Source organism: Cotesia typhae, unplaced genomic scaffold, assembly GCF_013202065.1.
Source record: "Cotesia typhae breed Kobodo isofemale line unplaced genomic scaffold, CoteBio_Ctyphae contig_59, whole genome shotgun sequence".
NCBI classification, from domain to species: Eukaryota; Metazoa; Arthropoda; class Insecta; order Hymenoptera; family Braconidae; genus Cotesia; species Cotesia typhae.
In genome coordinates this window covers 833,093-849,747 of record NW_027423761.1, presented here as the reverse complement: position 1 = coordinate 849,747, position 16,655 = coordinate 833,093, and the positions used below count along the sequence as shown (strand labels likewise).

Below are 16,655 nucleotides of genomic sequence, written 5' to 3'. Positions count from 1 at the left end.
AAACTACTGTCTTGGCTCCGAGAAGCTCCAACGGCCTGGGCTCATCTCCCAGCAATTTTTTTACGCCATTTAAGAGTAAATTGTCTTGATCGTCGTCATCTAGGAGTGATTCTTCAAGTCCGACGGCTTCCTCAATGATTCAGAGAGTCTCCGGTAAGTTGCAAGTCCGACAGCTGGTCAATTGTTTCACTGTTTATCAAGATCAAAGCACGCTCAAGATCTAGTACAATGTTGAGGAATATGTTAGTGTTCTGTTGGTTGTTTTAGAGTGAAGGGTGATTTAAGACAATCAGGTCATTAATGATGAGAGGATAAAGGGAATTTTTAATTGCTAGCTTTTACGATTGACGAGAATTTATTAGCCTTGAATACATTTTGAATTTTTTAAAATTTAATCCTTTTTTCAAAGATTTTTATTTTATGTCAGTGTAAATTTTTAGAAAAATTTTATTTCTTTAAACGTCGAAGGTTTTGCAAAAAAAAAATTGTAATGACCTCTTGTCGCGACAATACTCGCATGAACGCAAACCGTAAATTCTTTAAAAAATAAAATTTATCCTTGGAGTTTAGCGTGGAGGAAAATTTCACTTAAAAAGTCGTTCGCGTGTTAAAAAATTCAGCGACAATGAGCTCTCGTTCGAATTTTCTTATGCTTTGCATTTTATTACTAAACTGCTCACGCACTGGCAGAACTCAGAAAAATAAAGGTAAAAAATTTTAGGACCCAAAGTTGAATTTTTAACAGTGGAAAACTATTTAAACAAAATCTGTCGTAACGTATTTAATTGTACAAACACACGTGGAAAATTTTTTGGATCTACTGCGTGGTCTTTAAGTGCTTCACACAAAATGAATTAGCATAGAGCGTTTATAGACGCAGTAAAGACACAAGCGCACTGCTAAAGACAGATGTCATATTCCCATTGTCTGTCGCAACTTAAGCGCCATAGTTTCTGAATAAGCTAAGTACTCAGTGTCTGTTAACTAACATAAGTGATGTTTTATTTGTTTAAGCCGCCTGTTGAATTTCCTTAAGACATATGAATCCAACGATATTAATTAAACTTACACTCGAATTCCTCTGTTTGTTTTACTACAATGAGTGATTATTTTTTTATCAGTCAGTCACCAGCTGACAACAATCGCTCTGTTGTAAGTGGTGAGAGTTATCATTTTCGTTGACGAATTAGTTTAGTTGCACAAAAATTATTTAAGGTTGATACACTGATGGAAAATTTATGTTGACTCAAGAGATATTTTCTTGATCTAAGAATTTATTTTGGAAGATAAATGATTATTATATCGAATTAATGTAATTAAAATACATGTCAAAATAAAAAAATTTATTAAGAGACTTCAGAATCGATGATGTTAAACAAAATACTGTCCGAAACTTGTAAGTCGTTGGAAGGCAAATAAAAAAATAGTAATACTAATCGTAACAAGTGAGGAGAAAAATCAGACGGGGAACTCCGACCCACGCCATCACTTTCATCGTCGTTTTCCCCATAATATTCGCAAAAGTTTGATCAGATTTTAATTCATTTTTCTTGTATTATTATTATACTTTGTACAGCTTCTGGGTATATTTATTTTTTTTAATTCAACGTCGTGAAATTGCCGAAGTATTTTTTTATACGAAAAGTTTGATGAGATACTTAAGTACAATCCAATAAAAGTGTAAAAAAAAATTTGTATTTACAAAATCTAATTATCTTAAAATGTAAAAAATTAATAACAAATTAATCTGAAGATCGGCTTAACAAGATAAAAGAAATATAAAAAAAAAAAATTTGGAAAATTTAAATGAGCATGCCTCAAGCGCTCATGTCATACACAAATTATTTAGATTGAATGTTTACATTATGATTTGTTAAATTTTTCATAAAGACTTCTATTTTTTTTTTTTATTCGTTTTTTTTTTGTTTGAATTTTCCCGCAAGTGGTGTTATCTCCTCTGTAGGTCGAGATAAAAAAAATCTCAACAGATGATAAAACAGTTAGTAATTGTACCATCATGTATGTATAGTTTCTGCTTGTTTATAGTTATTTCAATCCTATTTTATGAAAAATAATACATATGACTGCCGAAATCGCAGAAAAAGTCACCGAACTGACAGTCGAAAAAAATTAACTGTATTGAAACGGAATTATTTTGACACGCAATTTTCACAAGGGTTTTGGCAAATTTCCTAAGGAATGAAACAAAAAAAAATTAAATCGTGAAAATGATTTTTGACAAAGTTGTGGTGTTATCAAGCCCAGTGCTCCTGTAAATACCACACTCTTATTCATTTAATTCGTCAGAAAAACGAGTTTTTCCTGAGAAATCTTATTTAATCGATAAAAATATTTATTAACTTGTTCTGTAGTTATTATTATTTATCTCAATATGTTTTTTATATATAATTTTTTTCGTTTAAATTATAAAAATCACGTTTTAATCGAAATCATGATTTTTAGGCGAGAGTAGAGCATACCTGCGCGCTTCGCGCTTAAGGCATGCAATTATTGCTTGAATTGAAGCTTCTCATTACGAGCCGTGCAAAATAAAATTTTTAAAGATTTTTTTTCCGTGTAGAATGATTCAATAATGATTTATTACAGCCATCCAAATCTTTGAGTACTAGTAAAGTTACAATATAGTGTTATTAATGACGCTTTTATTGCACATCACCTTAAAACACTAATTTAATTGGACCAATAAGCTCCCTCAGTGCTCATCGCCTCTCACGATTAAGACGATTCCATCATCGATTACTATGACCAAGTACTCGGTATGAAAAATAACATTGAAATCTCTTGTAGTTGATCGATTCTACATTTTACGATAATTGAGATTAAAAAAACAGATGTGAATACATAAACGAATTGATTTTTATTGTTTTTCAATGTATACGATCATACGGATCGTTATCGCGTGACGAATAATCTTATTGTCGTTTTTTAATCGTGACACTAAACGAAAATAGGTGTAGCAATATTTAGTACTGTGGAACTGAATGTATTGAAAACTTTGAATTTTATTACGTTTACACGACATCTTTATATACTACGTTTGTTCGGCGGATGTGATTAATACGTTTCTTTTTGTTCGCTGGTAGTTCGTCATGAAGATTATCATTCTGTTTCTGGCAATTGCGACGGTGTTAGTACAAGTAAGTCAAAAGTCAAAGGAAAAAACACACATTATTGACACTACAATATAAAATACTTGGATAAGATTTTGATTTTTTTTAAGTATTGAAAATAAAAAATATTGAGTACACGGAAAGAATAAAATTACACTGGATAAGATTCCAGATTATATTCAGTGAAATTTGTAGTGAAAAAATTAAGAAAACGATTTCGACCCTATTTTATAATTCTATACTCAAAATTGCACTTATTACGTTTTTGAGCTCTTCGAGCTCAAAAATATAATATCCAAAAGAACCAAATTTGAAAAAAATTTTTTTTGTACACGGGAAGAAAATTGAAGGAATTTTTACTATTTTACTATCGTAATTTTTATTTCATAAAATAGTAAACTATACTTCTCATTTAGTAATTTTCACGATCTACTATTGTAAATTTTATCCAACAAACAAGACCAGCGAGAGACTCAAAAAGTCCAATACTATACAGCTAATTATACAATATGTGTTTGTGAACTTTCCAATTCAACTATTGTAAAAATTGATAGTCGGTTTTTTTAAAAGAAGTTTTAGGGAGAGAGAGAGAGAGATAGGAGGTTGGACTAATTGCTACTTTTACAGTAACCGAAAAAAGAAATCGAAATTTTTCCTCCTATCCGGGAATCGAACCCAGAACTCTTTGGTTGGCAGCCCGGGGACTCTCCCTCTACGCTATCCGAAGTAAACTGCTATCAAAGTTCTTCAACATTTAGATAAACTCGGAGTCTAGCGCTGTGCACGGCCATCACTCACACTAATTGAAAAACATTCCAATGCGACTATTGTAAAATTTGTTATACTTCTATTGGAAAGATACAGAGGCAGCACTGGACAATTTTAATCTCTCACTTTTTACAATAGTAATATCGCACTTTTTTTAATCGTAAGTTGTAAAATTTCATGAATAAATAGTAAATTTTCTTCTAAAATATTTGACAATTAATACTAATGAAAGTATCGTCTTACAATAGTATCGCAAATTTTCCCAGAAATTTTTTCCGTGTACCTTTCGCGCTATAAGGCGTGCAATTTTCGTTACGAATATGATAAAAATGACATTAAATCGATCTAATATAAATTTTTCCAGGCAGAGTTCGAAGACTCTGATGGTGAAGACGTAATACCAGCACGCAGATCAATGAAGGGCTTACACGGCCACATCAGCCGTGGAAATCAAAGACACGTGGACCATGTAGATGCCAAATGGGATACCTCTGACATGGACGTCGATGACGCTCCTGCCGCGTCATCCCGGCGCGCACTTTCAAAGAAACACGAAACGAAGGATTCTGACAAATCTTTGATCTTGCCCAGCTTGTCTTCTATGTTACCGTATGTCAAGACAATTCTTGTAGAAATACTCAAGAAAATAGGCGGCACTAAGTTCGAAAAACTCGGTCAGGATGCGCTTGCTTTGGTCGAAGATCTTGTTGCACTTTTATCCAATTAGACATAAGAAATAATCTAGTTTAATTAACTGTATATGTTTATCATATATTATTTTGTGGCTAATTTAATGTTATGTATTATTATTGATAATTTGAGATACATACTATTTATTTAAAAGTATTTATTTAAATGTATTTTTTTGCACCACCCAAATTTATATATTGTAATTTTTCTCTGCAATTCGCAGGAACGAAGTAAAATTTCAATGAAAAAAGAATTGTAATTATTGAAATTTCTTGTATGACTGCATAAAACACTTATCGCGCGGTGGTTTGAGCAACAATAACGAGCCTTACTGCGAGGTGTAAAGCAATGTATAATCCGGTATAATGACTCTTGGCGGGAAAATACAAACGATATTTTGCCCACCACAAAGTGACACCTCTCAATTACACTCAACCGACAACCCTTATGTACGCATGTATAATACATGTACCTGATTCACTTATTTGTCGAACATTTCTCTTTATTTATTTTTATATTTTTCGCTCATTGTGATTTATCGTCTCTTTGCGTCTCATTATTGTTATTCTTTCTAATGAAACCTCTTGACTTTAATGAGAATAATAATAATAATAATTCCTTTATGTTAAGTTTGACGTAGGTATGTTCGGGATTTGCTGAATCGAAGCCTTTAAAATTTTGTTACAGCGAAACACTTAAATCGATCAGTTAAAATGATTGTAGGATTGTGAATACAAATGTAAGCAGGATTGCGCCCACAGTTCTCAACCGATCTATATGAAATTTTGTGGGCTCATTCGGTGGATCAATACCAAGATCTATTTCAAAGATCAGCGAAATCGGCTGGTTAGTTTACAAGTTGTGGGTGTTTGAAAATTTTTTTCATTTTAAAAAAATTTTGAATTTCGTACTTTTTATGAAAATAATTTTCCAGATATAACAGATAGATAAAATCTATCAAATTTATCTTAAACTTCATTTAATTACCTTTAATTTAAACTATCATTTGTCTGGTTTTGATTATTTTTTTAATTAATTCCATGATTTTGAAAATTTGAAAAAATTTTACATCAACGTTTTTCGGCTCTTTTTTCTGAAATAATTTTTAAATTTAATCACAATTGAATTTGGTGGGAATTCCACCCGTAATATCAGAAAAAGGAATAATACTTTGAAATAAAAATTCAGTGGCAATAAATAAATTCTGGTCCCAAGCTGGCACGTATGATATGATGCCTGCTCTGCGGTAGTCAGTGATAATACGTGATCCCTTTTTGCGTTTTAATACTTAATGCTAAGTACTGAGTTGTATCTGCATACATTGCTTGTGTTTTAGGTGGTAGAAGTGAGTAGGTAAGAAGGGGATGCCGGTTTACGGTCTGGATGCTGGAGCGGGGTACTAAAGTTCCTGGATAGTAGGCATACGTAATACAGAAACGGGGAAAAGCAGTCGTACTCCCGAGCAATACTATTGAGTCACAACACAATAAAATAACATACGAAATACTTTAGAAGGGGGTAGAAGAGAATTCCACGTGAGAGATTCCAAGGGAACGAGTGTGGATGTATTCTTTGGCGCTTGCGTAGGTATAAAGATAGCAAGGTAGAGGGTGGAGGGTTGAAGGAGTTCGGGTAACGTGGGAGGCACACTGGCTTTGGAATGGGCGCCACTGGGGGAGGGCCACGGGGTGGAAGAGGCTTCGTGCGCCGGGTGTTTGCATTATGCACGAAGATAATGCTCTCTGATACTTTGTCTATATGGGAATAACGCGGAAACCCATATATGACTCGACTCCGACTCGCAAAAGTACCGGCTGCTACTTCTGCTATATAAGAGCGTGTAAGGCGCTGGAAACTGGAATAGCAAAGGGGTTTCTGAGCGAACGATGCCAAGGGAAAACGACCCACCAATCGCTACCTCTCTTTCCCCCCTTTTCACCGCTATAACTTGCTATGGATATGTTTTTCTATCGGGGAATGAGAAATGAAATGAGTGGTGAATTTTAAAATGTAATAAGTTATTGTTATTTTTATTTTTTAACCAACGGTTGTTTTCTAGATTGCTTGTTATTCATTTAGGAGCTTTTTCTGTCGTTAATTGCAATTTTGTTGGTATGAAAGGTTGTAAGTAATTAGTAAGTAGAGAATAAATATTTTAATTGCACGTACTACAACAATTGATACTCAACATTAATGTTATTAATGAAATCTAAAGAAATCTATCTAAAAAAAAAAATAAATTTTTAAATGTCTAATCTTGATACTTGGTCGAGATACTGTCAAAAAAACTTATTAATTTATGTCTAAAAAAAAAAAATGTCGACTCTTAAACAACAAAAACTGAGAAACAACTTTCTTTTAAAGTTAGTGATACTATCGACATTATTCGAGTTTCTTTATATCGCCAATAACTTTATCTCTCACTTGCAGCTCGAGTTCCGTCCTCTAGAAGACAAATGACTGAATGGCAATAGATACCCGAAGCGATAAGTGGGAAGAAAATGTATAGTTTGGTAAGAGATTGAGGGACATTGGCAAGATCGGAAAGTCACCCCGAAACAAAGATGGGCATCAGTTAACTCAGCCATCTACAACAAGCTAGATCCCAGCAAAGGAGCATTTTCATGTTAACCCCTGACGATGAAATGGAACCCGAAACACTAAACACCGTACGGCGTGCAGTTTGTCTTGCCCCATTAAGAGAAACGCTAGTTGGCTGCTCTTTCCTCGCCCAACCTTATAGACTTAACGTCCTCGTTGTTGTTGTTTCCGTTGTTGGTGTTGTTGCTGCTTCGTTGTTATTTCTTTGCTCGTAGTATGTATATGTACCAGCGAAATGGGAAAACGCGTGAGTGGGTGGAGTTGCAACCACCAGCGGGGAAATTGTATGGATGGAAGATCGGGGGATTGGTGGTAAGACCTAAGAACAGAGAAAGGAAGCTCTTGTTTTATTACTCCGGCATCTGTTCGACGATCGTCTCGTTCCGATACCACTTTATCCCGGCGTTAGATCCTTTTCTTAACTATTTGCGAAACATGCTCATCCCTATTTGTGAATTGAGCATCGCCCGGCTGGGAGGGGTGATGTTAGTGGTACCCAAGTTTAAGTATCTTGCACGATCCATCTCAACAAACGATCTTTAACTTTTCTGTTTTGTTTTATTTTTAGAGAAATTGGATCGCTGATCACGCTCCGGTGCTACTTTCAAAAGACTTTTTAGTAGAATAATTGAAAGCTTTTGTTACTGCCTCGAAGATTATCACTTGTTCATCTCGTTTCTGACCTCTATACGGTTTAGAAACTAAGATGTATCTGACATGAAAAGAAGGCGTTTTAATTTTTTTATGAAGTAGAAAATAACAAAAATTTTTCAATTGTATATCGAGAAATTAAGCTAGAAAAAAAATAAAAATCTAATAGAGATCACTTTGGAAAAATGCGAGTTAATTTTTTTATTTTTAATAAAAACAATTAAAATCTTAAAGGGGCTCACAAGAAATATTTTTAGTGGCAAGTCAATAATGTCTTCAAGAAATCGTACCCTGACTGTCCATTAACTAAACTATCTACAAAATGTTTCCATTTTTTAACCCAAATTTCGTAAGCGCGCTCTCTCTGTCCGTCATTCATGCTGCTGTAGTAAATAGAATTGATTGCCAGTTGTTTGAGCGCCCTAAGATCAGCGTGCTTAGACATCAAGCCCATGAAAGCTTCATAGAAATCGTAGCTGAGAGCAGATGCTCCCCAAACGCCTGGATCATTGTTTGAGATGACGATTGGGAAGTTTTGAGCAAACAATATACTAGCCGGATGATTGCGAAGGTCAGTAATTAGCGACAGAACTTGGTTAGCTATTGGACACACTTCAACGGCAATTCTTTTCTTCTTCATCAGCTCCATTATCGCCGGGTGCTTCACAATCGCATAGCCGTGGCCAATACGCTTCGAGTTCAGTAGAACTGCGTCAAATAGATTTTCGTCGGATTCGAGACCATACCAGTTTGTCTCACCGGCATGGAAATAGAAGTCTATTTTGTTGATGAAAGGCTCCAGAACTGATATCCAGTTTTGGAGAGGATAGCCCAGGTCTTCTTGACCAATCAGGTCAATTCCAGCAATTGCATCTGGATATTTCTGCTTTAATTCGATTATTTTGGCGATATTTTTTGTCAATTTTGATGGTTCCATTTTTCGCCAGATTGAATAAATTATTTTAACTCCCATGAAATCGGGATGATCTTTGATGAATCTTAAAAAATACAATTAAGTAATGAAATAGGAATATATAAAAGTAATTAAAATACAAGAATTTTATTTTTTTACCTGTTAGTAACATTAATATAAACTTGAACCGAATCTTCCTCATCGTACTTCTTTTTATCAAGATCATACATTTCCAATAGCGGTGTCCTTATTTCTAGGAAGAAAACGTTGTCATCATACAATTCTTTAAGACCTTGATAAAGATATTCTTCAAATAATGGTTTGTATCGAAGCAATGGAACTCTAAGATCGAAAACTTTTTTGAACTTTGCCCACAGGTCACTTTTACCAGAATAAGATTCAGCTGGATCTTCCGTACCTAATGTGAGTTGTCTTAGGATGCGTGAGTTTATTTGCGTTCGGGCCGTTTCGTTAGCATTGCGTAAATCGCTGAGCAGTTGCCAGTTACAATCATCAGCGGGTTTATCGAAAATGCGTAGCAGTAATTTTTCAGGACGAATACAAACGTATACGTTGTCGCGGAAGGTTACGTTATCATAGATCCACTCAGCTGAAACAAGCGCTGATGCATGGACATTCAGCACTGCACCTTTGGGCATTTTTTTAATTACTTTGAAGACGTTTGAGTCCTCGATGCTTTTTCTTACGCTCACAAAATTACGCGAAGGAATAAATTCAGATGAATTGAAGAAAGCTGAAATAATTATTTTTAAATTAGATATTTGAAAAAAAAAAAAAAAAAAAAAAACCCTAATTTAATTATATAAAATGAATATTTTGAAATCTATTTTTATACCTACGTCTATTTCAGATGACTTATACTTCATTAGTATATCATTTGCTCGAACTTCGCTTTCAGAATTATAAGGTGTTCTTCCACCGAATGCCAATAACTTTTCTTCTTCTATAAGGTTGTAACGTTTGATCCGGAAATCCGTTGCGTTGAATTTCATGTTTCTAGTCGGTACAATAATTGGACATGCCAATATTAAAATTATTTGTACTTTAAAAGTAAACAAGACCATCTTGACGGATAAACCAAAGAATGGTAAAATGTAAGACAGTGAAAAATTAAAAACTCCTACGACTGAATTTTTCGACGAAAACAATCACTATATATACCGTTAATAGTGCGCAATAAATGAGATCAAAGTTGTCGTGCTGAAGGCTATTAAAAAGTATGACGTGGTCACATTATCGTTAAAACTCATGAGGTATTGATAATATTTTAACAAAAGTCGAAAAAAATTTTTTTTTTATAAAATTGCGGCTATTAAAAGAATAAAAATTATAATTTTTTCATTTAGTGTATTTTTTATTGAACAAAAAATTATTATAAAATATTTAAGACCTACTTAAAGAATTTTTTGTTTTTCTTATCACAGTTCTAATTTGTTTCTAAAGTTTTAGACGTCAAAAAAAGTAATTAATTTGTAATCTAATTAAAAAAATAGTGTGTTGAAAATGATATTAAATGTGCTGTCGTTAAAGTGGCTGATACCAATTAAAATTTTAGATTTCTACCATGAGTATAAAAATTTTCTAATAAAAATGATTTTTTTAATTCTTTTAGAACGTTATCTGTTAATTCAAAATAACAGTCATAAAAATAATGACTTTTTGACTCATTTTTATTGAAAATAATATGGATTAGAATTTAACAAAAAACGATTTTTAGACAAACAAGTTTATTTCAATAAGTTAAATATAAAATTTATTCTTTATACAAAAGTAACCAGTCAATTATTAAAAATAAATATATATTAAAAATAATTTTTACAAACGGTAAGCTAATTAAAACTATAAATATTTAGCCAATACAGAATTATAAATTCTTACAACCATTAAAAGATTCTTAATCTTCATCGAACTTCATTTTGAAATACTGCCCAACATGTATCGTATTAATTTTAAAAGCAAGAAATCCACCATAACCTTCATGACCACGATGAAGGATTCCAATTGCGCCTAAAGGAAATTCAAGTTCGCCTTCGACATCTTGAACGTCAAAAAATGGTACCATCGATTGCGCAGCGTCCTTTGACAAATCAGATCGTTGGAATTTAACGTAGTGACCATACGCCCAGTCTACTCGATTCTTCGGTGACTTAGTCGGCAAATCGGAATTATCCAGCCGGATTTCAATAGGCCCTCTAGGAACACCAATGTTAGTAATGTTAAACGCGACTTGATCAAAAATATAAGCTACACACAAAAATACTTACGTCACAGGATCATGCGTATTGATACGCCATTCCGTTCGGCTATCCTCAATCAATCTGCCTTCAAAATAATCGAAAAGCGTGACACGAATTTTCAATTCTAGTAATCCAAAACAGCCTCCCTCTGGACTAGGTTCTTTCGAACACTGAAACGCGACCCCCGTAATCACAAAACCCGCGGGTGCGTTCAAATTTTCTAAATACATCTGAAACGGGCGTCCATAGTCAATGTCTTCTATAAGAAAGATCTGGGAGCCGTTGGAATGTCTAACGTAGAAGCTGTCAGTTGATTTGTTGAAACTAAAATCTTCCAGTTTCTTCCACCTTGATTTTCCGTCAGTCCGTTGGGCTTCAACTCAGCTTCTTTTATTTGCACATGTATCATGTTGTTCTTCTTGACGAACCTCACTCCTACGATCACCCTGCGATAAAAATGAATATCATTTGAAATCAGCTAAACAGCTCACACCTATGACGCGTTTCCTCAAAGTTGTTGACTGTTCAAGGTTAAGGATTATCAAACATAGTTGCTTACATATTTTTCTCGATGTCAGTAACCTGTTCCCTGAAACTGACAAACAGGACATTGTCTTCCTCCGAAACATTTCTTTTGATGCAATTACACAGGCAGTAATCACATGAACGAAGCTTTGACACTCAGAAAGTACTGGACACTTTTTTAACGGGTGTCTTACATTCTGTGCTGTTATAACCATAGACTTTTCTATGCCCGTCTTTGAACCACTGATATCTTCGTGGAGAATGATCGCTGGCCGACTGGATGATGAATCATGTTACATTTCTAATCAACGTATCTTTCAATAAAACAAAATTAAACTACTTACTGGTTCACATATCTCGTAACTACTGCCGACGTATCAACAGTTGCAATATCCATCACATTCCGTGAAATTTATTGAATCTCGAATGTACGATAAGTCACAATTATGACTACAAGATTGATTGAGATTCAGATCTTCCTCTTTTACTATCACAGCTTGGAATCTTGTCAACTTGTAATACGCTTTTTCGTCACCTGAATTCACAAAAGACATCTTTGATTTATATTAACTCTTAGGTATAAGTCATGATTAGCAAAATTATCAAAGAATGATTATTACTATACTCACTATCATTATAATTTTGTGGATCACATCTGTAAAGGAAATCGATTCTTGTGTCCACGTTAATCATTAATGATATTTTTTGCTGCAAACTGTTCATGAATATGAATTCATCCATTCTGATACTTGCTAGGTTTTCTATTTTTATAAAGATCAGGTCAGTACAAACATATGATATGATCAATTAAAAGTTATGAGAATAATTTATGATCAGTACTTACGATGAGGACATTATGAGTTGATGACATCCAGATAATATCGAAGTACATAGCTTTTCAAATAAAAAGTTACCAACTGTCGGTAGAATTTGTAGATCACTTGTTCATTTAGGAGTCTTTTGCCACAGGAAGGGTTCCGATAGTGATAGGAAAATGGTTGGTGTGCATGTTGTAGCTAATTAAAATAATTTGGGCAAGTTAGATTAAAATTGTGAGATAAATTGTTTACTTTTTAACTCAGAGGATATACTCATATAGATTTCCCACCAACGATTTTCAATTTGCCGATGTTTATCAAGAATATCTTCTTTACCTTCAATAGCAATACTTCGCGTGAGATTCAAAACTGCCGGACAATATTTAACCAAATTGTAGTCAAAATCATTCCGTAAATTAATTAATTTATCAGCATATGAGTTTAGTCGATTTGTTATGTTATCAAAAGCCCGCAAATGATCCATCAATGCCAATACTGTTCGATTTCAGTCGGCTCTCAGCCGGCTGTTTAAGACTAACAAACAAGCTTACAAACGCAGCTGTCGATGACGAAGTGCGTAATAGAATAGATACTGTTATACACATGTATACTGTTGAATTCCACTCACTAGACCCACCGGCAATCTTGATAATATGGGATTTCCTATGACCTGCCAGTTTAAATCTATTTATGTACTATACAATCGGGAGTCGTTAAGTTTTCAGGTTTACTGTCACACTTAATTGATAAATAATTATTTTTTCTATTTTTAAATTTGGTTATTTATTTGTGACGTCATTTCTACTTGTCAGAACACGCAGCTTATAAATTACGATAACGCAAACGTCTTATTGATGAAATGAAATTACATTTTTAAAACACACATGTATTTAGAAAAGTCATTACAAAAAAATATAAACTGATCAAAACCGTTAATATTTTATGTGTATAGAAACGGTATCATCTGCTTCTAAAAAAATTCATAGATTTTTTTTATTCATTCAAAAATATTTTAAAATTCCCCGCAGTATCTATAATATTAATGATTATTTTATCTGTTTAAAAATTCGGTTTTTAAAACTTGTTTTTAATAAAAACTCCAATTTTTTTTAAATTAATAATTAAAATAAAATTTTGAATTAAGGAGACATTACTATTATTTAATTTCAATAAATAAATGCATAAAAAAATTAATAAATATTTTAGATTCAACTTTTTTACAATTTTTTATAAAATACTAAATAAAGTAAATACTAGAGCATTTTATTAAAATCATTATCAAATGATAACTTTTTAGAAAATTATAGGATTATATACCAAATACAGATTACGTGAAATATGATTGATCAAAAAAATTATTGTTCATAAAAAGTAAATTAAAAATGTCGAATAAAAAGTGATAAAAAAAATAATTACAATTATTTAAATAAAATAACTAATTTAGTCGCTTTCAGAGCCACTGTCACTTCCACTACCGCTACCACTTCCACTTCAACTGGCAGATCTTGACCTTGAGCGTGATCTAGATGGTGACCTTGAGGCAGATCTTGAACGTGCAGATGATGGTGATGGTGATGGTGTTCGTAACTGAGGAGTTGCTGATCTAGATTTATAAGACTTTGCTGGACTGACAGAATTTGATTTTGATCGAGAGTGAGATCTAGCTCTAGAATGAGATCTAGATCGTGACTTTGAAGGGGAGTGCGGTCTAGATCGTGATTGAGACTTTGAACGTGATTTAGACCGTGATTGGGATTTTGAACGTGATCTAGATCGTGATTGAGACTTTGATCGAGAGCGTAATTTAGACCGTGACCTTGAACGGCTTTTAGAGCGAGATGATGCTCTAGAAGAAGCTTGAGAGCCTTCTGCAAAATAAACACAATGATGATTATTACAATTAGGAACATTTTTGATCAATAAGCCAATAAACCATCAAAACATAGAAGACACTAACCATTTTGACCGTTTTCCTGGTCTTCAGCCTGTTCTTCTTCTTGTTCTTGACCTTCCTCTTCTTCTTCTTCTTCTTCTTCGTCATCATCATCATTGGGTGGTTCGAGTTGTCTTTCTCGATTGCGATGCATATTGTGCTCACTTGCATCAACCGGACGATGTTTGACAACCAAAAGTGTGTTGTTCTGCTGCTGTCCAGGTACTTGACGACGCTTACGGAGTCGAACGAGAGTGTCAAGTTCATTGTAGTACACCTTCAAACAAATTAGAATTAATATAATAGTCAAAATTCCAAAAAAAAAAAAAAAAATCTTAAAGCCAAAAAGTCAACCAAAAATGAACTTACGCCATCATTTCTCATGACTAAGAAATAATTATCTTCATTGCCATTAGCCCCTTTCTGAATCACATTCCAATTGTACTCTTTGGCCATCTTGTATTTATACTCTTCATCATCTTCGTACTCAACCCCGGCAGCAAAGTCTCTTCTGCGTTTTTCCATGGTCTCCTCCAGAGGGAGGAAGTAGGCAACAAACTGTTGACTATTTTCATCCTTAACACCCCGAAGCACAGCTTGAGACGTAGCTTCGTACTCAGCTGGCGAAGTTTTCTTCACCGCAGCTTCAGTCTCGAAGATGACATGAGCGCAAGGATGCTTCCACATGTCGAAGTCTGGAAGCACTGGCAATATTTCTACTGGCACGACGCCAGCTTTTCTGTAGTGCTTCTTGATGGGTTTCTTAGTGTCTTCAAAGGTTTTGTCGATAGCTCGTATCTGGCTGTCGCGGTCCTTGTAAAGGTTCTCCGAAACAAAGTTCTTCTTTAAGGTGAATCCAACCTTAGCCTCGACTTTGTCCATGGTTTGCGGATTGAACCGGGTCTTCTCTGTTGAAATATACTCTGTTCTTCGCAGCCAAGATACATTTTTCGCATGGTAGCGCGATCGCACTGAATCCTGGGGCATGAAAACTTCGTCCTCTAGCAGTCTTTCATCGTCTGGGTGCAACTCGGTACAAGGATCTAGCGCGTATATATCACGGTTTATCAGGTCTATTTCTACACCCAAGTCGTGCTCGGTCAGAATCTCGTGCTTGTGGCTGCTCTCTAATGTTGTTGGATTGTATTGAACGAATCTGGAAATTAAAGATGTGTTTAATGGTCAATTCAAGTCATAGGGAAGTTATTTTGGCACTGTACCTCGTTGCGTTGAAGGGGTACTTGATGAACTTCACATCAAACGGTAGGTCCGGTAGTGTGTTGCAATACTTCACTCGGGATAGCAATTCTGATCTGAAAAATAAATTTATTTTTTTTTTGGAAATTAAAAAAATTTTTTTTTAAACAATTTGAAAGTAAAAATATTTATAGCGAATAATGACGTGAAAATTCACAATTTAATGTTAATCTTTAGTCATGTTAAATTCATAGAGCGTAATTTCAACCACTTCAAAAATTCTGGAGATTAAAATACAATTTTAGTAGGATTCTATTTTATTTAAAAATTTTTTAACAGTTAATTTTCACTTTTTTCAAAATTAAAATCCAAAAAAATTTTTTTTTAATTTTTTGCTGATAGATAAATTCCTCAATTACATAATTAAAAGAAAAAATTTCCCAAATCTACATTTGTTTTTGAATTACAGCCTTGTGTTTATTTACACAACGCCAAAATTACCCCCTCTTATTTTTTGAGCTTCACTGATTAATGACTCAGCGACAAATGGTCATACAGGCTTCCGCAAAAGCCTATTTGATTGTTATTAGATTCATAAAAATTATTATAACAAATTTTTTTTAATAATTACAATTAAATAACTAATTTTTGTCTTCAAAAAAAAAAAAAATTAAAAGCAAAGACTCAAATTCCAACGAAGCGCTTTTTTTATTACTGACTGGACTGAAATCCTTTTGATAACAAATAAATATTAATCATACCTTTTCTCTTGCGTCCCCGGTCGCTTTACTCGATCACTCAAAGCTCTATTAATTTGGATTGTTGGCGCCATTTTTCAGACAAATTAATAATTTTGCTTCCAAAAAATTAAAAATAACATCAACCTCTCTTACTGTGCTATAAAAATTCTACAAAATCACTGTTAGTGTTACAACACTGTCCAAATTGAGAGTTTCAAATGTATTTACTCAAAAGTTTGACTACAACTTGAAACGACACGTGGGAAAGACTGCAGACTATAGAGCAGAACCGACAATATAAACGGTATAAGCTGTTGCGACCTCTAGTATTCGTTTTGAAAGTCATTGGCTATAGGTGACGTAAAGCGTGACGTGGAAAATTTCAAACGCATTACCCGGAAAAATAAATTTTGGATGGCAATTTTAATTA

At 33.8% G+C, this 16,655-nt stretch overlaps 4 protein-coding genes across 4 annotated transcripts; 1 reads left to right on the top strand and 3 right to left on the bottom strand.

The window, feature by feature from the left end:
- The first annotated feature begins 3,016 nt into the window (after positions 1-3,016).
- Positions 3,017-5,360, top strand: LOC141532325 (uncharacterized). Its single transcript, XM_074250615.1, has 2 exons — positions 3,017-3,158; positions 4,264-5,360. The coding sequence occupies exons 1-2, from the start codon at positions 3,111-3,113 to the stop codon at positions 4,624-4,626; spliced, it is 411 nt and encodes a 136-aa protein (XP_074106716.1). The 5' UTR covers positions 3,017-3,110; the 3' UTR covers positions 4,627-5,360.
- A 2,653-nt stretch (positions 5,361-8,013) lies between these two features.
- Positions 8,014-9,835, bottom strand: LOC141532259 (adenosine deaminase 2-like). Its single transcript, XM_074250517.1, has 3 exons — positions 9,611-9,835; positions 8,914-9,508; positions 8,014-8,839 (listed from the first exon to the last, which is right to left on the bottom strand). The coding sequence occupies exons 1-3, from the start codon at positions 9,765-9,767 to the stop codon at positions 8,095-8,097; spliced, it is 1,497 nt and encodes a 498-aa protein (XP_074106618.1). The 5' UTR covers positions 9,768-9,835; the 3' UTR covers positions 8,014-8,094.
- An 824-nt stretch (positions 9,836-10,659) lies between these two features.
- LOC141532316 (uncharacterized) lies at positions 10,660-11,275 on the bottom strand. Its single transcript, XM_074250606.1, has 2 exons — positions 11,040-11,275; positions 10,660-10,967 (listed from the first exon to the last, which is right to left on the bottom strand). Exons 1-2 carry the CDS (start codon positions 11,240-11,242, stop codon positions 10,670-10,672), a joined length of 501 nt encoding a protein of 166 aa, XP_074106707.1. The 5' UTR covers positions 11,243-11,275; the 3' UTR covers positions 10,660-10,669.
- A 1,834-nt stretch (positions 11,276-13,109) lies between these two features.
- LOC141532279 (RNA polymerase II-associated factor 1 homolog) lies at positions 13,110-16,494 on the bottom strand. Its single transcript, XM_074250555.1, has 5 exons — positions 16,247-16,494; positions 15,509-15,601; positions 14,658-15,444; positions 14,313-14,565; positions 13,110-14,223 (listed from the first exon to the last, which is right to left on the bottom strand). Exons 1-5 carry the CDS (start codon positions 16,315-16,317, stop codon positions 13,847-13,849), a joined length of 1,581 nt encoding a protein of 526 aa, XP_074106656.1. The 5' UTR covers positions 16,318-16,494; the 3' UTR covers positions 13,110-13,846.
- Between the last annotated feature and the right edge of the window lie 161 nt (positions 16,495-16,655).